A 27,739-nucleotide genomic window follows, 5' to 3' on the forward strand; every position below is an offset into this window, starting at 1 on the left:
ATAAAATAAATAGAATAGATATGTACAAGTAAAATAGAGTAATAAATACGTACAAACATATATACAGGTGCTGTGGGGAAGGGAAGGAGGTAAGATGGGGGGACGGAGAGGGGGACGAGGGGGAGAGGAAGGAAGGGGCTCAGTGTGGGAAGGCCTCCGGGAGGAGGTGAGCTCTCAGTAGGGCCTTGAAGGGAGGAAGAGAGCGTGCTTGGCGGATGGGCAGAGGGCGGGCATTCCAGGCCCGGGGACCACTCTTTATAGAAGCAGCGTGGCTCAGTGGAAGTCACTCCAAAGCCCGGATTCGAACCCATGGCCTCTGACTCCAAAGCCCGGGCTCTTTCCACTGAGCCACGCTGCTCTAGTTCCCTCTCTGTCCCCCTGCCACCTCCCACGGGACAGTCAGGGTTGAGCTAGGTGTGAGGACTCACCGCTTCAGCACTAGGTTCAGCAGATAAGCAACGGCAGCGAGAGAATCAGGCGACTCCACGGCTTCTAAGGTGGTCATCTGAGGGAGAAAAAGGAGGCAAAGGGATGCAGTGGGAGACCCTGCAAAGTCCAGGACTTTGGAAGGTCTCCAAGGGTGGTAATTTACGGCTTAAAGGAAAGAGCATGGGCTTGGCAGTCAGAGGACACGGGTTCGAATCCTGCCACTGCCACCTGACCTTCGGCAAGTCATTTCACTTCTCTGGGCCTCAGTTCCCTCATCTGTAAAGTGAGGATTAAGAGTGTGAGCCCCACATGGGACAACCTGATTACTTTATACCTACTCCAGTGCTTGGCCCATAGTTAAGCACTTACCAAATACCATTATCAATCAATCAGTCGTATTTATTGAGCGCTTACTGTGTGCAGAGCACTGGACTAAGCGCCTGGGAAGTACAAGTTGGCAACATGTAGAGACGGTCCCTACCCAACAGTGGGCTCACAGTCTAGAAGGGGGAGACAGAGAACAAAACCAAACATATCAACAAAATAAAATAAATAGAATAGATATGTACAAGTAAAATAAATAGAGTAATAAATATGTACAAACGTATATACATATATACAGGTGCTGTGGGGAAGGGAAGGAGGTAAGATGGGGGGATGGAGAGGGGGGCGAGGGGGAGAGGAAGGAGGGGGCTCAGTCTGGGAAGGCCTCCTGGAGGAGGTGAGCTCTCAGTTATTATTCTTCCTATGCAAACACCTCAATCTAGTGTATTTTCATGTCTGTCTCTCACCCCCCTCCATCCCCCCCGTCTTACCTCCTTCCCTTCCCCACAGCACCTGCATATATGTATATATGTTTGTACATATTTATTACTCTATTTATTTATTTATTTTACTTGTACCTATCTATTCTATTTATTTTATTTTGTTAATACGTTTTGTTTTGTTCTCTGTCTTCCCCTTCTAGACTGTGAGCCCACTGTTGGGTAGGGACCGTCTCTACATGTTGCCAACTTGTACTTCCCAAGCGCTTAGTACAGTGCTCTGCACACAGTAAGCGCTTAATAAATACGATTAATTGATTGATTCCCCATCCCCAGCTAGACTGTCAGCTCCTTGAGGTTAGAGACTGTAGCTACCTCCTCTACTGTACTCTCCCAAGCCCTTAGGACAGTGCTCTGCACCCAGTAAGCGCTCAGTAAGTACCGCTGTTTGTTTGAGTGACTGCACACAAAGATGGCATTACCTCTATTATACAGTGATTATGATGAGTACGTCAATCAACCAGTGGCATTTTTAGAGTGGGAAACACAGTCCTAAGCATTTGGGAAACTTCAACAGAAACAAGGCAGAAGTGTCCTGCCCTCATGGAGCTTTCAATCCAAAGGGAGACACAGTTCAACATTATTTACAAAATACTGAAGTAGCCCAAACAGCAGAATGAAAAAGTTGAATAAAATAACCAGCAACCAACAGTAAATGATCGATATCAACAGTCCCTAAGGAGGACCCTTGGGTTGGGGAAAAAGGAAAACAGGGTACAAAGTTTCTACACTGTTTGAAGGTTGTGGTGGTTGCTAAGCTCCCAGGACTTCTGAACATAAATAGCCTCCACCCCCAGGCCAGATCAGGTTGTTATTCTAAGAGCAGCTCAATCAATCAATCAATCAATCAATCGTATTCATTGAGCGCTTACTGTGTGCAGAGCACTGTGAATCAAACTGTGACAGATTCTGGGGGCTCCGTGGGGCAGCATGGCATAGTGAATAGAGCACGGGCCTAAGAGTCAGAAGGTCATGGGTTCTGATCGTGGCTCCGCCACTTTGCTGTGTGGCTTTAGGCAAGCCACTTCACTTCTCTGTGCCTCAGTTACCTCATCTGTAAAATGGGGATGGAGACTGTCGAGCCCCGTGCGAGGCAGGGACTGTGTCCAACCTGGTTTGCTTGTATCCACCCCAGTGCTTAGTACAGTGCAGTTTACTGAAGCAGAAGGCTAAGAGCTGAATGGTTATGTGCTAACCATATGGTGGGCTCTCTGATAAGCGCTGGGGTAGATACCATAATTGGGCTGAACACAGTCCCTATCCCAGTCACAGTCTAAGTAGGAGGGAGAATAAGTATTAATCCCCATTTTTTAACTGAGGACAGCGAGGTCCCAGAGAAGTGAAGACACTTGCCCACGGCCACACAGCAGGAAAGTGGTGGAGGCGGCACTAGAACCCAGGTCTCCTGACTCCCGGTAGCACGCTTTTTCCACTAGGCCACACGGCCTCTCGCTGAATGTGCCGGTGACGGGGAAGCTACCTCACTCCCCCATTCTCACACTCACCAGGGCCGCAAAGTACTCGGTCTCCGTCTCCTTCCCTCCCTGCGAACGGATCACTTCGGTGACAGCAGCCAGGACCGCACAGATCTGCGACAGATGGATATATATGTCTGTCTGTACATATTTATTACTCTATTTATTTTACTTGTACATATCTATTCTATTTATTTTATTTTGTTAGTATGTTTGGTTTTGTTCCCTGTCTCCCCCTTTTAGACTGTGAGCCCACTGCTGGGTAGGGACTGTCTCTGTATGTTGCCAATTTGTACTTCCCAAGCGCTTAGTACAGTCCTCTGCACATAGTAAGCGCTCAATAAATACGATTGATGATGATGATGGAGAAGAAGGGGTCTGGGGCTGGGATGACAGGCGCAGCATTCCGGCATCTGGAACTCAGCCGCAATCCCAAACCCACACGCAGGAACAATTAAGGCTCGGCAAGGGCCAGGTCGCGAGACGTCTCCTCATCATCATCAATCGTATTTATTGAGCGCTTACTGTGTGCAGAGCACCGTACTAAGCGCTTGGGAAGTACAAATTGGCAACATATAGAGACAGTCCCTACCCAACAGTGGGCTTCCAGTCATATCCTACCCCTCTGCTTGGAACTGCCTCCCCACAGATCTCAGAGAGCTAAATCAATCAATCATATTTATAGAGCACTTACTGTGCTAAGTCTCCTCCGACTCCTAGCCCCAAGACAAACCACGACCTCACTTCGGCTGCCGTTTCTGGATATCGGCAGCGGCCGGCCGCCGGGATTCTTGAGCAACGGGTCCCCCTCTCCTCTCCCCAACCCCCGTACCTCCTTATGAGCCGCGGAGCTGGACTCCCAAAAGCGCTGCACTTTGCTGAAGGTGACGTTGGTGCAGTCGGAGAGGCCGCTGAGGAAGGTGGCTGCTGACTTCTCGGTGAGGGCCGGTCCTTCTTCCTCGTGCTCCATGGAGGTCCGCGTCCCACCCCGCTGACCCACGGGCAGGGGCCCCGCTTGAAGTTCATTGTGCAGCTTCAGGGCATCCATAGTCAGATCGCTCTTTTCTGGACAGACAGGACCAGCATTAGCCCCCTGAAAGCTGAGTTTCCCAGAAGCCTTCACTCCTTGTGTCTACCAACTCTGTTGTGGGGTACTCCCCCGGGCGCTCAGTAATAATAATAATAATAATAATAACGATGGCATTTGTTAAGCGCTTACTATGTGCAAAGCACCGTTCTAATCAATCAATCAATCGCATTTATTGAGCGCTTACTATGCGCAGAGCACTGTACTAAGCGCTTGGGAAGTACAAATTGAGAGACAGTCCCTACCCAACAGTGGGCTCACAGTCTAAAAGGGGGAAAACACCGTTCTAAGCGCTGAGGAGATTACAAGGAGATCAGGTTGTCCCAAGGGGGGCTCACGGTCTTCATCCCCATTTTACAGATGAGGGGACTGAGGCACAGAGAAGTGAAGTGACTTGCCCAAAGTCACGCAGTTGACAACTGGTGGAGCCGGGGTTTGAACCCAGGACCTCTGACTCCAAAGCCCGGGCTCTTTCCACTGAGCCACGCTGCTTCTCTATATGCCAAGTACAAGCGCTGGGGAGGTTACAAGGTGATCAGGTTGTCCCACAGGGGGCTTACAGTCTTAATCCCCATTTTACAGACGAGGTAACTGAGGCGCAGAGTAGTTAAGTGACTTGCCCGAAGTCACACAGCTGACAAGCGGTGGAGCCGGGATTTGTAGAGTGCTCTACACCCAGTAAATGATCAATAAATACCATCGATGATGATGATTGGGGCGCTGTCGCCAAGAAGACCCTGGGAGCGGGGACTCAGGAGAAGAGCAAGCACAACTGCACTGCAAAGGGCCAGGGCACTAATCAATCAGTCAATCAATCAGGTCAGTCAGTTGTATTTATTGAGCACTCACTGCGTACAGAACACTGTTCTAAGGGCTTGGAAGAGTACAATACAACAATAAACAGACATTCCCCGTCTACAATGAGCTTACAGTCTAGAGGGGGAGGGTGGGACAGGGGGCCCCTGATTAAAGTGTGTCCTGCTTTCCCCCACTGACTCACTCGTGGTTTAGTAGTCAGAGGTCATGGGTTCTAATCCCGCCTCCGCCACTTGTCAGCTGGGTGACTTTGGGTAAGCCACTTAACTTCTCTGTGCCTCAGTTCCCTCATCTGTAAAATGGGGATTAAGACTGTGAGCCCCACGTGGGACAGCCTGATTACCTTGTATTCTTCCCCCGCGCTTGGAACAGTGCTTGGCACATAGTAAGCGCTTAACATATACTACCATCATTACTATTATTACAGTACAATAACAAACGCGTTCCTTGCCGCCAGCAAGCTTGAGTTGGTTCTGTTAGCAAAGGCCCAGATCCCGAAGGAGTCCAGCCCTTCACCTCTAATAATAATGATGGCATTTGTTAGGCGCTTAACTATGTGCCAGGCACTGTACTAAGCGCTGGGGTTGATACAAGCAAATCGGGTCGGACACAGTCAGTCAATCAATCGTATTCATTGAGCGCTTACTGTGTGCACAGCACTGTACTAAGCGCTTGGGACGTACAAGTTGGCAACATATAGAGACAGTCCCTACCCAACAGTGGGCTCACAGTCTAGAATGGGAAGACAAGGGGGAGACAGTCCCTGCCCCACGTGGGGCTCAGTCTCAATCCCCATTTCACAGATGGGGGAACTGAGGCACAGAGAGGTGACTTGCCCAAGGTCACACAGCAGACAAGTGGCGGGGCTGGGATTAGAACCCATGACCTTCTGACTCCAAGGCCCGGGCTCTATCCACTATGCCATGGTGCTTCTCTAGACTCTAAGCTCATTGTGGGCACGGTACGTGTCTATTTATATAATGATAATAATAATAATGGTGATAATAATGTTGGTATTTGTTAAGCGCTTACTATGTGCCAAACACTGTTCTAAGCGCTGGGGAGGTTACAAGGTGAGGAGGCTATCCCACGGGGGGCTCACAGTCTTCATCCCCATTTTACAGATGAGGTAACTGAGGCCCAGAAAAGTGAAGTGACTTGCCCAAAGTCACACAGCTGACAGTTGGCGGAGTCGGGATTTGAACCCATGACCTCGGACTCCAAAGCCCGGGCTCTTTCTACTGAGCCACGCTGTTTCTCCTACTGAGCCCTCCCAAGCGCTTAGTACGGTGTGGCTCAGTGGAAAGAGCACGGGCTTTGGAGTCAGGGGCCATAGGTTCAAAACCCGGCTCCACCAGTTGTCAGCTGTTGCCCCCCACCCCTCCAGCCTTACCTCCTTCCCCTCCCCACAGCACCTGTATATACGTTTATACGTATTTATTACTCTATTTTATTTGTACGTATTTATTCTATTTATTTTATTTTGTTAATATGTTTTGTTTTGTTGTCCGTCTCCCCCTTCTAGACTGTGAGCCCGCTGTTGGGTAGGGACCGTCTCTAGATGTTGCCAACATGTACTTCCCAAGCGCTGAGTCCAGTGCTCTGCACACAGTAAGCGCTCAGCAAATACGATTGAATGAATGAAGTCACTACACTGTGCCTCAGTTCCCTCATCTGTAAAATGAGGGTTAAGACTGAGGGCCCACAACCTGATTACCTTGTATCCTCCCCTGCTCTTAGAACAGTGCTGTGCACATAGTAAGCACTTAATAAATGCCATTATTATTATTACAGGGCTCTGCATCCGGTGGGCGTTCAGTAGATCGATCAATCAATCAACCGTATTTATTGAGCGCTTACTGTGTGCAGGGCACTGTACTAAGCGCTTGGGAAGTACAAGTTGGCAACATATCAATCAATCAATTGCATTTATTGAGCACTTATGGTGTGCAGAGCACTGTACTAAGCACTTGGAAAGTACAAGCTGGCAACATAGACAGTCCCTACCCAACAGTGGGCTCACAGTCTAAAAGGGGGAGACAGAGAACAAAACCAAACATACTAACAAAATAAGATAAATAGAATAGATACATACAAGTAAAGTAAATAAATAAGTAGATTAATAAATATGTACAAACATATATACATATATAGGGAGAATATATATGTATACATATACACTACAGTGCTCTCCACACAGTAAGCGCTCAATAAATACGATTGATTGATTGATTGATATATATATACAGGGAACTGAGGCCCAGAGAAGTGAGGTGACTTGCTCAAAGTCACACAGCAGACAAGAAAAAAAAGAACAGCTAGCTCTCTTCCTCCCTTCAAGGCCCTACTGAGAGCTCCCCTCCTCCAGGAGGCCTTCCCACACTGAGCCCCTTCCTTCCTCTCCCCCTCGTCCCCCTCTCCATCTCCCCCATCTTACCTCCTTCTCTTCCCCACAGCACCTGTATATATGGATATATGTTTGTACATATTTATTACTCTATTTATTTATTTTACTTGTACATATCTACTCTATTTATTTCATTTTGTTAGTATGTTTGGTTTTGTTCTCTGTCTCCCCCTTTTATACTGGGAGCCCACTGTTGGGTAGGGACCGTCTCTGTATGTTGCCAACTTGTACTTCCCAAGCGCTTAGTACATTGCTCTGCACACAGTAAGCGCTCAATAAATACGATTGATTGACTGATTGATTGACAAGTGGCACAAAGAAAGCGCTTAAAAACCACAATTATTATCGTTATTATGATTGATTTCCTCAGAGTTTGGGACGGCAGCAGGGCCTGACTGCAGCCTCCGTTTTGTTCTCCATCTCCCCCTTCTATCATCATCATCATCAATCGTATTTATTGAGCGCTTACTGTGTGCAGAGCACTGTACTAAGCGCTTGGGAAGTACAAATTGGCAACAGATAGAGACAGTCCCTACCCAACAGTGGGCTCACAGTCAAAAAGGGGGAGACGGAGAACAAAACCAAACATACTAACAAAATAAAACAGAACAGATATGTACAAGTAAAATAAATAAATAGAGTAATAAACATGTACAAACATATATACATTCTATAAATTTTTTGTGGTTTTTTTTATCTTTTTTTATCTATTCTATTCTATTTTATTTTGTTAGTATGTTTGGCTTTGTTCTGTTTCCCCCTTTTAGACTGTGAGCCCACTGTTGGGTAGGGACTGTCTCTCTATGTCGCCAACTTGTACTTCCCAAGCGCTTAGTACAGTGCCCTGCACACAGTAAGCGCTCAATAAATACGATTGATGATGACATATTCTAGACTGTGAGCCCACTGTTGGGTGGGGACTGTCTCTCTAGGTTGCCAGCTTGTACTTCCCAAGCGCTTAGTCCAGTGCTCTGCACACAGTAAGCGCTCAATAAATACGATTGATTGATTGGGTGGGTGACTCGTCTCCCTCTCCACCCCCCCCGCCTTACCTCCTTCCCTTCCCCACAGCACCTGTACATATGTATATATGTTTGTACATATTTATTACTCTATTTATTTATTTTACTTGTACGTATCTATTCTATTTATTTTATTTTGTTAATATGTTTCGTTTTGTTCTCTGTCTCCCCCTTCTAGACTGTGAGCCCGCTGTTGGGTAGGGACCGTCTCTATATGTTGCCAACTTGTACTTCCCAAGCGCTTAGTCCAGTGCTCTGCACACAGTAAGCGTTCAATAAATACGATTGATTGATTGATTGATTGGGTGGGCGACTCGTCTCCCTCTCCATCCCCCCCATCTTACCTCCTTCCCTTCCCCACAGCACCTGTATATACGTATATATATTTGGACATATTTATTACTCTATTTACTAATTGATTTATTTTACTTGTACATATCTATCCTATTTATTTTGTTAGTATGTTTGGTTTTGTTCTCTGTCTCCCCCTTCTAGACAGTGAGCCCACTGCTGGGTCGGGACTGTCTCTATATGTTGCCAACTTGTACTTCCCAAGCGCTTAGTCCAGTGCTCTGCACACAGTAAGCGCTCAATAAATACGATTGATTGATTGATTGACTGATTGATCGACTGACCTGCGGGGCGGCTGAAGAAGCGGCTGCGCGCGGCCTGCCGGTGCCGGCAGGTCTCCGGGTTGGAGTCGCTGCTGTGGCCCTTCTTCCATCGCTTCAGTCTGGCGGCCATGCCGGACCCCAACCGCCCCGACCGACCCATCTTCGCCGCCTCTCCTCACGCGGCCTTCACGTGGAAACCGCCCCCCCAACGACGGCCCACTTCCGGCGCGGCCAACGTCACTTCCGCTCCCGCGCCATCTTTCCCAGCTGCCGAACGAATCCACTTCCGGTGCGGCCGACGCCACTTCCGCCCCTACTCCCTCTTTCCAGACTGTGAGCCCACTGTTGGGTAGGGACTGTCTCTATATGCTGCCAATTTGTACTTCCCAAGCGCTTAGTCCAGTGCTCTGCACATAGTAAGCGCTCAATAAATACGATTGATTGATTGATTGATTTCCCGGCCCCCGAACGAATCCACTTCCGGTGAGGCCGACGCCACTTCCGCCCCCGCGCCATCTTTCCTAGCGGGCGAATGAATCCACTTCCGGTGGCTTCGCCTCACGCTGGCTCTGCCAGGGGGCCTGCCCTCCCTTCTCAATCATTCAATCAATCAATCAATCAATCAATCGTATTTATTGAGCTCTTACTGTGTGCACAGCACTGTACTAAGCGCTTGGGAAGTCCAAGTTGGCAACGTGTAGAGACAGTCCCTACCCAACAGTGGGCTCACAGTCTAAAAGGGGGAGACAGAACAAAACCAACCAAACAAAATAAAATAGATATGATTCATTCAATCGTATTTATTGAGCGCCTACTGTGTGCACAGCACTATACTAAGCGCTTGGGAAGTACAAGTTGGCAACATACAGAGACGGTCCCTACCCAACAGCGGGCTCACAGTCTAAAAGGGGGAGACAGCGAACAAAACCAAACATACTAACAAAATAAAATAAATAGAATAGATAGGATTCATTCAATCATATTTATTGAGCGCCTACTATGTGCAGAGCACTGTACTAAGCGCTTGGGAACTACAAGTTGGCAACATATAGAGACAGTCCCTACCCAACAGTGGGCTCGCAGTCTAAAAGGGGGAGACAGACAACAAAACCAAACAAACAAAATAAAATAGAATAGATATGATTCATTCAATCGTATTTATTGAGCGCCTACTGTGTGCAGAGCACTGGACTAAGCGCTTGGGAAGTACAAGTTGGCAACATTTAGAGACAGTCCCTACCCAAAAGTGGGCTCACAGTCTAAAAGGGGGAGACAGACAACAAAACCAAACATACTAACAAAATAAAATAAATAGAATAGATAGGATTCATTCAATCGTATTTATTGAGCGCCTACTGTGTGCACAGAACTGTACTAAGCGCTTGAGAAGTACAAGTTGGCAACATATAGAGACAGTCCCTACCCAACAGTGGGCTCGCAGTCTAAAAGGGGGAGACAGACAACAAAATCAAACATACTAACAAAATAAAATAAATAGAATAGATAGGATTCATTCAATCGTAATTATTGAGCCCCTACTGTGTGCAGAGCACTGTACCAAGCGCTTTGGAACTACAAATTGGCAACATATACAGTCCCTACCCAGCAGTGGGCTCACAGTCTAAAAGGGGGAGACAGACAGCAAAACCAAACATACTAACAAAATAAAATAAATAGAATAGATAGGATTCATTCAATCGTATTTATTGAGCACCTACTGTGTGCAGAGCACCGGACTAAGGGCTTGGGAAGTCCAAGTTGGCAACATAGAGAGTCGGTCCCTACCCAACAGCGGCCTCACAGTCTAGAAACTCCTCCTCCTGTCCTCTGAAACTCCTCCTACAAATCTATATTTGTATCATTTGTATTATATTTATAATATGAATATTATTTATAATAATTTATAATTCAATTATTAAGTTAATTTAATTTATAATAATAACAACGATGGCATTTATTCAGGTTGTCCCATGGGGGGGCTCACAGTCTTAATCCCCATTTTACAGATGAGGTAACTGAGGCCCAGAGAATAATGATGATGGCATTTGTTAAGCGCTTACTATGTGCAAAGCACTGTTCTAAGCATTCATTCAGTCATTCAATCGTATTTATTGAGTGCCTACTGTGTGCAAAGCACTGGACTAAGCGCTTGGGAAGTCCAAGTTGGCAACATAGAGAGTCGGTCCCTACCCAACAGCGGGCTCACAGTCTAGAAACTCCTCCTCTTGTCCTCTGAAACTCCTCCTACAAATCTATATTTGTATAATTTGTATTATATTTGTATTATTATTATAGCTATAATAATAATAACAATGGCATTTATTCAGGTTGTCCCACGGGGGGCTCACAGTCTTAATCCCCATTTTACAGATGAGGTAACTGAGGCCCAGAGAATAATAATGATGGCATTTGTTAAGCGCTTACTATGTGCAAAGCACTGTTCTAAGCATTCATTCATTCAATAGTATTTATTGAGCTTTTACTGTGTGCAGAGCACTGTACTAAGCGCTTGGGAAGTACAAGTTGGCAACATATAGAGATGGTCCCTACCCAACAGCGGGCTCACAGTCTAGAAGGGGGAGACGGACAACAAAATAAAACATATTAACAAAATAAAATAAATATGTACAAGTAAAATAATACGTTGCCAACCTGTGCTTCCCAAGTGCTTAGTACAGTGTTCTGCACACAGTAAGCGCTCAATAAATATGATTGATTGATTGTTCTAAGCATTCATTCATTCATTCAATCGTATTTATTGAGCGCTTACTGTGTGCAGAGCACTGGACTAAGCGCTTGGGAAGTACAAGTTGGCAACATATAGAGACGGTCCCTACCCAACAGCGGGCTCACAGTCTAGAAGGGGGAGACGGACAACAAAACATATTAACAAAATAAAATAAATACGTACAAGTAAAATAATATTTTGCCAACTTGTACTTCCCAAGCGCTTAGTACAGTGTTCTGCACACAGTAAGCACTCAATAAATGCGATTGAAAGAATAGAGTAATGAATCTGTACAAACATATATCCATATGTACAGGTGCTGTGGGGAGGGGAAGGAGGTAAGGTTGGGGGGGGGATGGGGAGGGGGAGGAGGGGGAGAGGAAGGAAGGGGCTGAGTGTGGGAAGGCCTCCTGGAGGAGGTGAGCTCTCAGTAGGGCCTTGAAGGGAGGAAGAGAGCTAGCTTGGCGGATGTGCGGAGGGAGGGCATTCCAGGCCCTGGGGGATGACGTGGGCCGGGGTTCGAGCCCTCTGAAACTCCTCCTACAAATCTATATTTGTATAATTTATATTATATTTGTACTATTATTATATTTATAATAATAATAATGATGGCATTTATTCAGGTTGTCCCATGGGGGGCTCACAGTCTTGTTCCCCATTTTACAGATGAGGTAACTGAAGCCCAGAGAATAATAATGATGGAATTTGTTAAGCGCTTACTATGTGCAAAGCACTGTTCTAAGCACTTGGGGGGGGGATGCAGGGTGATCAGGTTGTCCCACGTGGGGCTCACAGTCTTCATCCCCATTTTACAGTTGAGGTAACTGAGGCCCAGAGAATAATAATAATTGTAATAATGATGGTGTTTGTTAAGCGCTTACTATGTGCAAAGCACTGTTCTAAGTGCTCGGGAGGTTACAAGGTGATCAAGTTGTCCCATGGGAGGGCTCACAGTCTTAATCCCCATTTTACACTTGAGGGAACTGAGGCACAGAGAAGTGAAGTGACTTGCCCAAAGTCACACAGCTGACAATTGGCGGAGCTGGGATTTGAACCCATGACCTCTGACTCCAAAGCCCGGGCTCTTTCCGCTGAGCCGGGATTTGAACCCATGACCTCTGACTCCAAAGCCTGTGCTCTTTCCACTGAGCCACACTGCTTCTCTTCTCAGAGAATAATAATGATGGCATTTATTAAGCGCTTACTAGGTGCAAAGCACTGTTCTAAGGGCTGGGGGGGGGAATACAGGGTGATCAGTTTGTCCCACGTGGGGCTCACAATCTTCATCCCCATTTTACAGATGAGGTAACTGAGGCCCAGATAAGCTAAGTGATTTGCCCAAAGTCACACAGCTGACAAGTGGCAGAGCTGGGATTAGAACCCATGACCTCTGGCTCCCAAGCCTGGGCTCTTTCCACTGAGCCGCAGTGTACTAAGCACTGGGGTTGATGATACAAGCAAATCGGGTTAGACACAGTCCCTGCCCCGTGTGGTTCTCACAGTCTCAATCTCCATTTCACAGATGAGGGAACTGAGGCCCAGAGAAGTGACTTGCCCAAGGTCACACAGCAGACAAGTGGAAGTGGCGGAGCTGGGATTAGAACCCATGACCTTCTGACTCCCAGTCCTGGGCTCTATCCGCTATGCCATGCTGCTTCTCTAGACTGTAAGCTCGTTGTGGGTGGGGAATGTGTCTGTTTAGATAATAATAATAATAATAATAATAATAATAGTATTTGTTAAGTGCTTACTAGGTGCCAAGCACTGTTCTAAGCGCTGGGGAGGTTACAAAATAATCAGGTTGTCCCACGGGGGGCTCACAGTCTTCATCCCCAATTTACAGATGAGGGAACTCAGTGGAAAGAGCCTGGACTTTGGAGTCCGAGGTCATGGGTTCAAATCCCGCCTCCGCCAATTGTCAGCTGTGTGACTTAGGGCAAGTCACTTAAATCCTCTGTGCCTCAGTTCCCTCACCTGTAAAATGGAGATTGAGACTGTGAGACCCACATGGGGCAGGGACTGTGCCCAACCCGATTTGCTTGTATCAGCCCCAGTGCTTAGTACATTGTGGCTCAGTGGAAAGAGCATGGGCTTGGGAGCCAGAGGTCATGGGTTTTAATCCCAGCTCCGCCACTTGTCAGCTGTGTGACTTTGGGCAAGTAACATAACTTTTCTGGGCCTCAGTTCCCCCATCTGTAAAATGGGCTTGAAGACTGTGAGCCCCACATGGGATAACTTGATCATCTTGTATCCCCCCAGCGTTTAGAACAGTGCTTTGCACATAGTAAGCACTTAACAAATACCATTATTATTATTATTATTATTATTATTAAGTGACTTGCCCAAAGTCTCACAGCTGACAGTTGGAGGAGTGGGGATTTGAACCCATGACCTCTGACTCCAAAGCCCATGCTCTTTCCATTGAGCCACACTGCTTCTCTATTTATCTATTTTGATTATATTGATGCCTGCCTACTTGTTTTGTCATCTGTCTCCCCCCTTCTATTCTGTCATTCTATCGCACTTGTACTTCCCAAGCGCTTAGTACAGTGCTCTGCACACAGTAAGCGCTCAATAAATATGATTGAATGAATGAATGCTTGGAAAGTACAATTCGGCAACATATAGAGACAGTCCCTACCCAATAACGGGCTCACAGTCTAGAAGCGGGAGACAGCAAAACAGAACAAGTAGACAGACGTCAATACCATCAAAAATAATAGAATAATAAAATAAAATAGAATTATAGATATATACACATACCTCCTCCAGGAGGCCTTCCCAGACTGAGCCCCTTCCTTCCTCTCCCCCTCGTCCCCCTCTCCATCCCCCCATCTTACCTCCTTCCCTTCCCCACAGCACCTGTATATATGGATATATGTTTGTACATATTTTTTTACTCTATTTATTTATTTATTTTATTTGTACATATCTATTCTATTAATTTTATTTTGTTAGTATGTTTGGTTTTGTTCTCTGTCTCCCCCTTTTAGACTGTGAGCCCACTGTTGGGTAGGGACTGTCTCTATATGTTGCCAATTTGTACTTCCCAAGCGCTTAGTACAGTGCTCTGCACATAGTAAGCGCTCAATAAATACGATTGATGATGATGATGATGATGCTATATACACATTATTAATCAGAGTAATAAATATGTACAAATAGACACAAGTGCCAAGGGGAGGGGAAGGGGGTCGATGGAGAGGGGAAGAGGAAGAGAGGTTGGGGGGCTCAGTCTGGGAAGGCCTCCTGGAGGAGGTGAGCTCTCAGTAATAATAATAATAATAATGATGGCATTTATTAAGCTCTTACTATGCGCAAAGCACTGTTCTAAGCGCTGGGGAAGTTACAGGGTGATCAGGTTGTCCCACGGGGGTGGGGGCTCACAGTCTTCATCCCCATTTTACAGATGAGGCAACTGAGGCCCAGAGAAGTGAAGTGACTTGCCCAAGGTCACGCAGCTGACAAGTGGCGGAGCCAGGATTTGAACCCATGACCTGATTCCAAAGCCCGGGAGGGCTTTGAAGGGAGGAAGAGAGCTAGTTTGGCGGATGGACAGGCGAGAATGAGGCCCAGTGAAGAGGTTAGGAGCGGAGGACGCGGGCTGGGCTGGAGAAGGAGAGAAGGGAGGTGAGGTAGGAGGGGGCGAGGGGATGGACAGCCTGGAAGCCCAGGGTGAGGAGTTTTTGCTTCATGGGATAATAATGATAGCATTTATTAAGCGCTTACTATGTGCAGAGCACTGTTCTAAGTGCTGGGGGGGAATACAAGGTGATCAAGTTGTCCACATGGGGCTCACAGTCTTAATCCCCATTTTCCAGATATATACACATTATCAATCAAATAGAGTAGTAAATATGTACAAATAGACACAAATGCTAAGGGGAGGGGAAGGGGGTCGATGGAGAGGGGAAGAGGAAGAGAGGGGGGCTCAGTCTGGGAAGGCCTCCTGGAGGAGGTGAGCTCTCAGTAATAATAATAATGATGGCATTTATTAAGCGCTTACTATGTGCAAAGCACTGTTCTAAGCGCTGGAGAAGTTACAAGGTGATCACGTTGTCCCACGGGGGCGGGGGGCTCACAGTCTTCATCCCCATTTTCCAGATGAGGTAACTGAGGCTCAGAGAAGTGAAGTGACCTGCCCAAGGTCACACAGCAGACACGGGGCAGAGTCGGGATTCGAACCCATGACCTCTGACTCCAAAGCCCGGGCTCTTTCCACTGAGCCACGCCGGAGGGTTGATAGGCAACCACTGGAGACTTTTGAGGAGGGGAGTGGCATGCCCAGGGCATCGATACCATCAAAATAAATAGAATTATAGATATATGCACATCTATAGTGAAACAGTCCACTTTTCTAATGGAAAGAGCACGGGCCTGGGCGTCGGTAGGTCATGGGTTCTAAACCTGCCTCTCCCACTTGTCTGCAGGGTAACCTTGGGCAAGTCACTTCATTTCTCTTTCCCTTAGTAATCTCATCTGTAAAATGGGGAGTGAGACTGTGAGCCCCATGTGGGACAGAGATTGTGTCTAACCCAATTTGCTTGTATCCACCCTTGTGCTTAGTACAGGGCCTGCCAGACTGACCCCCCTCCTTTCTCTCCCCCTCCTCCCCTCTGCCTTACCTCCTTCCCCATATGTATATACTTGTCAGCTGTGTGACCTTGGGCAAGCCACTTAACTTCTCTGGGCCTCAGTTCCCTCATCTGTAAAATGGAGATTAAGACTGTGAGCCCCACATGGGACAACCTGATCCCCTTGTATCCCCCCAGCTCTTAGAACAGTGCTTTGCACATAGTAAGCGCTTAACAAATACCATTATTATTATTCCAGCGCTTAGAACAGTGCTGTGCCAATTTGGACTTCCCAAGCGCTTAGTACAGTGCTCTGCACGTAGTAAGCGCTCAATAAATACGATTGATGATGATGACCATCTTACCTCCTTCCCTTCCCCACAGCACCTGTATATATGGTTGTACATATTTATTACTCTATTTATTTATTTATTTATTTTACTTGTACATATCTATTTATTTTATTTTGTTAGCATGTTTGGTTTTGTTCTCTGTCTCCCCCTTTTAGACTGGGAGCCCAATGTTGGGTAGGGACTGTCTCTATGTGTTGCCAATTTGGACTTCCCAAGCGCTTAGTACAGCGCTCTGCACGTAGTAAGTGCTCAATAAATACGATTGATGATGATGACCATCTTACCACCTTCCCTTCCCCACAGCACCTGTATGTATGTATGTATGTTTGTACGTATTTATTACTCCATTTATTTATTTATTTTACTTGTACATATCTATTCTATTTATTTTATTTTGTTAGCATGTTTGGTTTTGTCCTCTGTCTCCCCCTTTTAGACTGTGAGCCCAATGTTGGGTAGGGACTGTCTCTATGTGTTGCCAATTTGGACTTCCCAAGCGCTTAGTACAGTGCTCTGCCCGTAGTAAGCGCTCAATAAATACGATTGATGATGATGACCATCTTACCTCCTTCCCTTCCCCACAGCACCTGTATATATGTATATATGTTTGTACATATTTATTACTCTATTTATTTCGCTTGTACATATCTATTCTATTTATTTTATTTTGTTAGCATGTTTGGTTTTGTTCTCTGTCTCCCCCTTTTAGACTGGGAGCCCAGTGTTGGGTAGGGACTGTCTCTATGTGTTGCCAATTTGTACTTCCCAAGCGCTTAGTACAGTGTTCTGCACACAGTAAGCGCTCAATAAATACGATTGATGATGATGACCATCTTACCTCCTTCCCTTCCCCACAGCACCTGTATGTATGTATATATGTTTGTACGTATTTATTACTCTATTTATTTATTTATTTTACTTGTACATATCTATTCTATTTATTTTATTTTGTTGGCATGTTTGGTTTTTTTCTCTGTCTCCCCCTTTTAGACTGTGAGCCCAATGTTGGGTAGGGACTGTCTCTATGTGTTGCCAATTTGGACTTCCCAAGCGATTAGTACAGTGCTCTGCACGTAGTAAGCGCTCAATAAATATGACTGATGATGATGATAGTCAGTGCTTAACAAATGCCATCATTATTATTATTATTATATATGTTTGTACATATTTATTACTCTATTTATTTATTTATTTATTTATTTATTTTACTTGTACATATCTATTCTATTTATTTTATTTTGCTAGTATGTTTGGTTTTGTTCTCTGTCTCCCCCTTTTAGACTGTGAGCCCACTGTTGGGTAGGGACCGTCTTTATATGTTGCCAACTTGGACTTCCCAAGCGCTAAGTACAGTGCTCTGCACACAGTAAGCGCTCAATACGATTGATTGATTCCCCTCCCCACAGCACCTGTATATATGTATATATGTTTGTATGTATTTATTACTCTATTTTATTTGTACATATTTATTCTATTTATTTTATTTTGTTAATGTGTTTTGTTTTGTTCTCTGTCTCCCCCTTCTAGACTGTGAGCCCGCTGTTGGGTAGGGACCGTCTCTATATGTTGCCAACTTGGACTTCCCAAGCACTTAGTACAGTGCTCTGCACACAGTAAGTGCTCAATAAATACGATTGAATGAATGAATGAATGGCATGTAGTAAGGGCTTAACAAATACCATTATTTTTATTATTACAATTGCCTGGTCACAGTAAGAGCTCAATAAATATTCTAGACTGTGAGCCCGTTGTTGGGTAGGGACCGTCTCTATATGTTGCCAACTTGGACTTCCCAAGCACTTAGTACAGTGCTCTGCACACAGTAAGCGCTCAATAAATACGATTGAATGAATGAATGAATGGCATGTAGTAAGGGCTTAACAAATACCATTATTTTTATTATTATTACAATTACCTGGTCCCAGTAAGAGCTCAATAAATATTCTAGACTGTGAGCCCGTTGTTGGGTAGGGACCGTCTCTATATGTTGCCAACCTGTACTTCCCAAGCTCTTAGTACAGTGCTCTGCACACAGTAAGCGCTCAATAAATACGATTGAATGAATGAATGAATAATTGAATGAATGAATGAGTCCCAGAAGGGTCCTCCAGGGGATATTTAGTTCAGACCCTGCATCCAAACAAATAAATGACTTAACCTCCCCGAACAGATGGAGCCTAATCTAACCTTAAAGACCCCCAGGGATAGAAACTCCAAAATCTCTCTTGACAACCTGTTTCATTGTTTATCACTCTGATCCAGAAAGTCTTTATTCTGCTGAATCAAAGTTTCTTAATTTAAGGGCATATCCTCTTTAATTCATATGGGATAGTGAGAACAACTGGTCAACACTGGTCCCATAAAAATCCTTTATATAATGGAAGCTTAATTACTTCAATCTTAGCCATCTCTTCTCTCAGCTAAACAATCCCAATTCCTTTAACGATGCCTTAATCATAATGATGGTGCATTTGTTACCCTTCCTTAATAATAATGATGATGGCATTTGTTAAGCGCTTACTATGTGCAAGGCACTGTTCTAAGCGCTGGTGGGATACAAGGCGATCACGTTGTCCCTCGTGGGGCTCACGGTCTTCATCCCCATTTTACAGGTGAGGTAACTGAGGCCCAGAGAAGTTAAGTGACTTGCCCAAGGTCACACAGCAGACACGTGGGGGAGCCGGGATTTGAACCCATGACCTCTGACTCCCAAGCCCGGGCTCTTTCCACTGAGCCACGCTGCTTCTCTAATGGCACTACTGTATGTTTATGACTCATATACAGCTCTCTGCCGTACTCGTGTCTGGTCAATCTTTTGCCATTTTGTTGCGTGTGGTTGGTCTTTGAGTCCTAAATGGGCTAAGGCACTAGTTCCTAATAATAATGATGGCATTTATTAAGCGCTTACTATGTGCAAAGCACTGATGAATTCTATGCAGCTTTTGCTTGACTGTTTTTCCAAACTGTCACTGAATTCCCCGAAATCCCCCACAAACATTCATTCATTCATTCAATCGTATTTATTAAGCGCTTACTGTGTGCAGAGCACTGTACTAAGCGCTTGGGAGAGTACAAATCGGCAACATATAGAGATGGTCCCTACCCAACAGTGGGTTCACAGTCTAGAAGGGGGAGACAGACAACAAAACAAAACATATTAACAAAATAAAATAAATAGAATAAACATGTACAAATAAAATAAGTAAATAAAGAGAAATATAAGATAAATAAATAAATAAATAAATAAATAAATAAATAGAGTAATACACATGGTAAGAGCCCGCTGCGGGACAAGGCCTGCGTCCAACCCGATCTCCTTGGGAGCCACCCCGGCGTTCATTCATTCATTCAATCGTATTTATTGAGCGCTTACTGTGTGCAGAGCACTGTACTAAGCGCTTGGGAAGTACAAGTTAGCAACATATAGAGACAGTCCCTACCCAACAGTGGGCTCACAGCCTAAAAGGGGGAGACAGAGAACAAAACTATGCTAACAAAATAAAATAGAATAGATATGTACAAGTAAAATAAATAAATAAATAAATATGTACATAAATATGTACAAACATTAGCAGGGCAGTTCAATTTTTAGACAAGGTAGATTGATGCCTTCATCAATAAATACATAACAAAGAGCCAATCATGGGACACATACTTGTAAAACACTTCTCATCCTGTATCCAGTTGTCTGCTGTGTGACCTTGGGCAAGCCACTTCTCTAAGCCTGTGTTACCTCATCTGTAAAATGGGGATTAAGACTGTGAGTCCCACGTGGGACAACCTGATTATCCCGTATTTATCCCAGCGCTTTCCTCTCTCAGGGTCGCACCTAGAGAGTTTCCAGTCACAACTATGGGAAGGAGAGTCAAGCAGAGGCCCACCCATTCCATTCCTAGCTTGGGCAGTGGCTAGTGAGCGGAAGGCAATCTGCTACAAGCCAAAATACACAGCAGGTAAGGACTTATGTAATATGCACTTTTACTTCCTCCACTAATAACAATAATTGTGACATTTGTTAAGCTCTCTGTGCCAAGCATTGAAATAAGCAATGGCGTGGATACAAGACAATCAGGCCGCGCACAGGGCTCACAGACAGAGTAGGAGAAAGAACAGGCAACCTATTAAACCCCCGCTTTGCAGATGAGGAAACTGAGGCCCAGAGAAGTTGTGAATTGCCCTCCTTCAAACAGGAGGTAAGTGTCCAAGCTGAGATTAGAACTCAGGTCCTCTGACTCCTAATCCTGGGTTCTTTCACAAGACTACGCTGCCTAATTTCTGAAATTTTCTTTAGCGTCTGCCTCTGGCTAGATGGTAAACTCCTTGAGATTAGCGAGTCTATTATGGTCTCCAAAGCACTTAACGCAGTGTTTTGCACATAGTAAGCACTGAATAAATTCGATTGATTCATTGACAGCTTCATGGGGTGCAGAATGAGGTGAGAAAGAGATGAAGGGGCTTCTTCACTCCATGAGGGAGCCAAAATGGTTACTCGGGGTCAGTTCACAAGAAAAAAAGGCATCCATCCCCCAACCAATGTAGGGATGACCCATATGGAAGGTTCCTGAATCGTGGCTTGACTGAAGAGTGATTTGAGCATCTCGAAGGAATCACTGGGGTATAAATGGAAAATCACCACGAGCTGCTTGGAACACAATAAGGCTGTCCCTTCTCGAAAAGTTCATTTGGCTAGGAAAAACATTCAAAATGGACACCGTCCCTGTTTTATAAAATTTGAACAGTCTCAAATCCTCCCAAAGTTGCTGACCCTAGAACCTAAAGCCCAACGGTTCAATTAAGTCCCGGGAGGAGCCTGAAAGGGCCGGGAATGTTTGTAGTCAAGGAGCCAGCTGTCACAGGTCCCAGGACGCACCAGAGGGAAGCAGGGGTTGCCATCTGTTTGGGATTTGGAAGAAACTTGGTCAATCCCTCGAGACAATCTCCTGGAGGGGTAGCTTGGGATGCAAGATGGGCATTCTCCCCGCAGCGTGTCTGGAACAGCCGATTGGCCGTTCCCACGTTGCACAGCTTGTTGTAGCAACTATCACCAGAGCGGCCCTGCTCCAAGGAGAGGGATATTTAAATCAGAAACCGAATCAAGAGGACCAGATTAAAGAGGGGAAACAAAGGAACTGGGGCCAGGGAGGTGGCGGGTGGGGGGAAATGAAGGATTAGGAAGTGGGGCAAGGTTGGGAGCGATGCAGAGAGCCAAGGGACGATGTTCCAGAAAAGTTATGTGCACTGCTTTGAGGACATGGGAGCAGCAGGCCGAGGGAGATTAGCGTGGAGTTGAATTTCAGACTCTAACCAAGTTTTTCTCCGGCAATCGCTTTCCATTCCCACAGGTGCCCAGATCCGAGGACTTTCTGGCTATGGGGAATCAAGGAGGAGCCCGGGCTGACCTCAGAAGCTCTGTCAACAACTATACCTTCTCCCCTGAGCTGCTGGGTCTCTCCCCAAGGAGCCGCCTGTCTCTGAGCATGGAGGACCTCGCCTGCACCCCAAGGTATTCCCCCGTCCCCCCATCTTCCAGCCTGGTGAAAGGGAGGAGGGAGGCAACGGCGTCAGGGAGAATCTGGGAGCAGGAGTCAGTCAATCCACTGATGGTATTTACTGAGCGCTTACCGTGAGCCGAGCGCTGTACTAATAACAATAATAATGGCATTTATTAAGCGCTTACTATGTGCAGAGCACTGTTCTAAGCGCTGGGGAGGTTACAAGGTGATCAGGTTGTCCCACGTGGGGCTCATAGTCTTAATCCCCAGTTTACAGATGAGGTAGCTGAGGCTCAGAGAAGTGAAGTGACTTGCCCAAGGTCACACAGCAGATGTGACAGAGGCGGGATTCGAACCCGTGACCTCTGACTCCAAAGCCCGGGCTCTTTCCATCGAGCCACGGTACTAAGTGCTTGGGGATGTACGATACAGAGATGGCAGACAAGTCCCCTGCCCTCAAGGAGTTACAGACTAGAGGGGGAGACAGACTTTAAAATAAATTCTGGAAATGTGCATAATTGTGGATAAGAACAGAAGTTATTCGTTCGTATTTATACAATTGAATTTATTGAGTGCTTACTGTGTGCAAAGCACTATACTAAGCGCTTGACACTGTACTAAGTTATGGATATGTCCCTAAATTACAGATCTGGGCATAAATCATGGGTGTGCTCCCCCCTTCTAGGCTGTGAGCCCGTTGTTAGGTAGGGATTGTCTCTATTTGTTGCCTAATTGTACTTTCCAAGCACTTAGTACAGTGCTTTGCACACAGGAAGCATTCAATAAATACTATTGAATTATGGATAAGAACATAAGTTATTCAATCATATTTATACAATTGTATTTATTGAGTGCTTACTGTGTGCAAAGCACTATACTAAGCGCTTGACACTGTACTAAGTTATGGCTATGTCCCTAAATTACAGATCTGGGCATAAATCATGGGTGTGCTCCCCCCTTCTAGGCTGTGAGCCCGTTGCTAGGTAGGGATTGCCTCTATTTGTTGCCAAATTGTACTTTCCAAGCGCTTAGTACAGTGCTTTGCACACAGGAAGCATTCAATAAATACTATTGAATGAATGAAGTATGGATTTAAGCATTATAATTAATAGTTGTGTTATGCTCAGTGGAAAGAGCATGGGCTTGGGAGTCAGAGGTCATGGGTTCTAATCCCAGCTCCGCCACATGTCTGCTGTGTGACCTTGGGCAAGTCACTTAACTTCTCTGAGCCTCAGTTACCTCATCTGTAAAAATGGGGATTAAGACCGTGAGTCCCCCGTGGGACAACCTGATCACCTTGTATCCCCCCAGCACTTTGAACAGTGCTTGGCACATAGAGAAGTAGTGTGGCTCAGTGGAAAGAGCACAAGCTTGGGAGTCAGAGGTCATGGGTTCGAATCCCTGCTCCGCCGTTTAGCTGTGTGACCTTGGGCAAGTCACTTAACTTCTGTGGACCTCAGTTCCCTCATCTGTAAAATGGGGACTAAGACTGTGAGACAACCTTGGGACAACCTTGATCACCTTGTATCCCCCCCAGTGCTTAGAACAGTGCTTGGCACATAGTAAGCGCTTAACAAATACCACTATTATTATTATTACAGTAAGTGCTTAACAAATGCCATCATTGTTATTATTATTACAGCTGTATACATAATCTATAGCCATGGCTCCATCACCCATTCCCTGAATGCTTTATGGCAGAAAAGACAGACTTATCAATAGTCTAGTTTCCCCCACTGTAGTCAATTAATCAGTCAATCAATCAATAGTATTTAACGAGCACTTAATTCATTCAATCATTTATTGAGCTGTTACTGTATGCAGAGGACTGTACTAAGCACTTGGGAAAGTATAATATAACAATAAACACATCCCCTGCCCACCACAAGCTTACAGTCTAGAGGGGGAGACAGACATTAATATAAATAAATAAATTATATGTGCAGAGCACTGTTCTAAGGACTTGGGAGAGCTCAGTGCAACAGAGTTGGGAAAAATCATTTCATTTTTTCCTCCTCGGGTTGGAAGTCATTCCTGGCGGACAAAGTATTTCCCATCCGACCACGGACCCCAGGTCACAGGAAAAATTCTCTGCTGCTGGTCAGGGAACAGGAAAGTCTCTGAGGGGTTGGGCCGTGGTACTTAAGCAGGATGACAAGAGGACAGTAGGCGCTCAATAAATACGATTGATTGATTGATTGATTGGGATGGCCTTTAAAGCAGTAGCCAAAGCAAGGAATCAAAGCTCCCCCGTCCCACCAACCAAGAGGAAGATTGCCAAGCATTCATTCATTCATCAATATTTATTGAGTGCTTACAGTGTGCAGAACACTGTACTAAGAGCTTGGGAGAGTACGCTATAACAATAAACAGACACATTCCCTGCCCACAACGAGTTTCCAGTCTAGAGGGGGAGACAGACATTAATAGAAATAAATAAATTACAGAGAAGGACATAAGTGCGGGGCTCTGGGGGTAGAAGATGACTACGGTCAGGAGTGGACGGACCTTTTTGGGCCGCTCCCGAGAAGCCTAGCTCAGTCCCAGGAGGAGGAAAGAGAAGGAGGGAGAAGGCCTAAAGACTGGATGTTCTTTGTGATGCAGCATGAACCCGCGGAGAAGACTGAGGCTGTCCCCTGAGCCTTCTGACCCTCAGCCTGTGGAAATGGCAACTCCAACAGGTCAGGATCTCACTGCCAGCGGGAAGTTCGGAGAGCAGGAGCCTTGATGGGCAGCAGAGGGAAAACTGGCATTGGGAATGAGGCTGGACAACTCTCAGGGCCCGGCATCTTAGTGTCTGGACTGTAAGCTCGTTGTGGGCAGGGAATGTGTCTGCTGTTATAACCTACTCTCCCAAACGCTCAGTACTGTGCTTGGCCCGTAGTAAGCGCTCAATAAATACGATTGGATTGATGGTAGCTTGGACCCAGTCAATGAGAACCAGTCAGTGTTGGAACCAGTCCATGTTGCCAACTTGTACTTCCCAAGCGCTTAGTCCAGTGCTCTGCACACAGTAAGCGCTCAATACGATTGATTGATTGATTGATTGATTGCTGTTGATTTAGACTGTGAGCCCACTTTTAGACCGTGAGCCTACTGTTGGGTAGGGACTGTCTCTATATGTTGCCAACTTGTACTTCCCAAGCGCTTAGTACAGTGCTCTGCACAAAGTAAACGCTCAATAAATACGATTGATTGATTGATTGATCGATTGATTGAGAGCTCGCCCGGGCTCTGCGATTTGCCCTAAGGGGCTCGGGGAGGTGTAGCGATCCCTTTGAGTCACCAGAGGGCGCTAAAGACCCTTAGTTGCCTCTCGATCATTCATTCATTCATTCAACCGTATTTATTGAGCGCTTACTGTGTGCAGAGCACTGTACTAAGCGCTTGGGAAGTACAAGCTGGCAACACATAGAGACGGTCCCTACCCAACAACGGGCTCACAGTCTAGCAGGGGGGAGACGGATAACAAAACAGAACAAGTAGACAGGCGTCAATTCCATCAAAATAATCAGAATGGTAGAACAGCGTGGCTCAGTGGAAAGAGCAAGAGCTTTGGAGCCAGAGGTCAGGGGTTCAAATCCCGGCTCTGCCAATTGTCAGCTGGGTGACTTTGGGCAAGTCACTTCACTTCTCTGGGCCTCAGTTACCTCGTCTGTAGACTGTGAGCCCACTGTTGGGTAGGGACCGTCTCTGTATGTTGCCAACAGCTTGGTTCAGTGGAGAAGAGCCCGGGCTTTGGAGTCAGAGTCATGGGTTCAAATCCCGGCTCCGCCACTCGTCAGCTGGGTGACCTTGGGCAAGTCACTTCACTTCTCTGGGCCTCAGTTCCCCCATCTGTAAAATGGGGATGAAGACTGTGAGCCCCCCGTGGGACAACCTGATCACCTTGTAACCTCCCCAGCGCTTAGAACAGTGCTTTGCACATAGTAAGCGCTTAATAAATGCCATCATTATTATTATTATTATTCCCAAGTGCTTAGTACAGTGCTCTGCACACAGTAAGCGCTCAATAAATATGATTGAATGAATGAATGAATAAAATGGGGATTAAGACTGTGAGCCCCCTGTGGGACAACCTGATCACCTTGTAACCTCCCCAGCGCTTAGAACAGTGCTTTGCACATAGTAAGTGCTTAATAAATGTCATTATTATAATATATATATATCATTAATAAAATAGAGTAATATATACAAATATACACAAGTGCCGTGGGGTGGGGAAGGGGGGGTAGAGCAGAGGGAGGGAGTGGGGGCCAATGGGGAGGGGAGGAGGAGCAGAGGAAAAGGGGGGCTCAGTCTGGGAAGGCCTCCTGGAGGAGGTGAGCTCTCAGTAAGGCTTTGAAGAGGGGAAGAGAGCTAGTTTGGCGGATTTGAGGAGGGAGGGCATTCCAGGCGAGAGGTAGGATGTGGGCCGGGGGTCGATGGCGGGACAGGCGAGAACGAGGCCCAGTGAGGAGGTTAGCGGCAGAAGAGGAGCGGAGGGTGAGGGCTGGGCTGGAGAAGGAGAGAAGGGAAGTGAGGTACGAGGGGGCGAAAGGATGGAGAACTTTGAAGCCAATAGTGAGGAGTTTTTGCTTCATGCGAAGGTTGATAGGCAACCACTGGAGATTTTGGAGGAAGGGGGTGACGTGCCCAAAGCATTTCTGTAGAAAGATAATCCGGGCAGCAGAGTGAAGTATAGACTGAAGTGGGGAGAGACAGGAGGATGGGAGAGCAGAGAGGAGGCTGATGCAGTAATCCAGTCAGCATATGATGAGAGATTTAGCAACAAGGTAGCAGTTTGGATGGAGAGCAAAGGGCGGATCACAGACAGCATCAAAAAGTCTACAAATCTAGAAGAACTCTTAGAATGAGAAGGGGTATTGTCAATCAATCAGTGGTATTGATTGAGTCAGTCAGTTGTATTTTTGGAGCACTTACTGTGTGCAGAGCACTGTAATAATAATGATGGTATTTGTTAAGTGCTTACTATGTGCCAAGCACTGTTCTAAGCATTGTGGTAGATATGAGATTATCAGGTTGTCCCATGTGGAGCTCACAGTCTTAATCCCATTTTACAGATGAGATAACTGAGGCCCAGAGAAGTTAAGTGACTTGCCCCAAATCACACAGCTGACAATATGTGCCAAGCACTGTTCTAAGCATTGTGGTAGATATGAGATTATCAGGTTGTCCCATGTGGAGCTCACAGTCTTAATCCCATTTTACAGATGAGATAACTGAGGCCCAGAGAAGTTAAGTGACTTGCCCCAAATCACACAGCTGACAAGTGGCAGTGCCAGGATTAGAACCCATGGACCTCTGACTTCCAAGCCCTTGCTCTTTCCACTAAGCCAAGCTGCTTCTCTACTAAGCACTTGGGAGACTACACTTTAACAGAGTTTGGAGGCATATTCCCTGCCCACAACGACCTTACAGTCTAGAGGGGGAGGCAGGCAGGAATATATATAAATACATTTCGGGTATGTATTGAAGTGCAGGAGGGAGGAGTCAATAAAGGATGCAAATCCAAGTGCAACAAAGGGAATGGGAGGACTCCCCCAGGATCCCTCTTCAGGCCTAATCTCCATCCCCACAGCCTCTAGTAAGAAGTGCAACTGTACTATTTATCAAGCACTTTCAGAGCAGAGATGGTCTCTGCCCCACACGTGGCTCACAGTTTAAAGGGAAGGGAGAGTGGGTATCTAATCCCCATTTTACAGATGAAGAATCCGAGGCAGAGAGCAGCTAAGTGATTCACTCGAGGTCACACACAACTGGCAAGTGGCAGAGGTAGGATTAGAACTCAGGTCTCCTGTGTCTTTTTCTCTTTCCATTAGGCCACTCTGCCTCTCTTCCCTGCTCCTCACACCCAAAGTAGCCTCCAGGGTGTTGGGAAATGTGATTTCCCCCTCTTCTCTCACCCCGAGGCCCCC

General features: G+C 46.0%; 1 protein-coding gene across 1 annotated transcript in view; it reads right to left on the reverse strand.

Moving 5' to 3' along the window:
• Nucleotides 1–8,863, reverse strand: part of RRP12 (ribosomal RNA processing 12 homolog) — a 37,826-nt gene extending 28,963 nt beyond the window's left edge. The window contains 4 exon segments of the mRNA XM_038744061.1: nucleotides 429–505; nucleotides 2,759–2,842; nucleotides 3,561–3,793; nucleotides 8,696–8,863. Coding sequence (XP_038599989.1) covers nucleotides 429–505; nucleotides 2,759–2,842; nucleotides 3,561–3,793; nucleotides 8,696–8,834 — 533 coding nt within the window. The 5' untranslated portion in view covers nucleotides 8,835–8,863.
• Between the last annotated feature and the right edge of the window lie 18,876 nt (nucleotides 8,864–27,739).

The sequence above is a fragment of the Tachyglossus aculeatus genome, chromosome 3, assembly GCF_015852505.1.
Source record: "Tachyglossus aculeatus isolate mTacAcu1 chromosome 3, mTacAcu1.pri, whole genome shotgun sequence".
Lineage (NCBI taxonomy): Eukaryota > Metazoa > Chordata > Mammalia > Monotremata > Tachyglossidae > Tachyglossus > Tachyglossus aculeatus.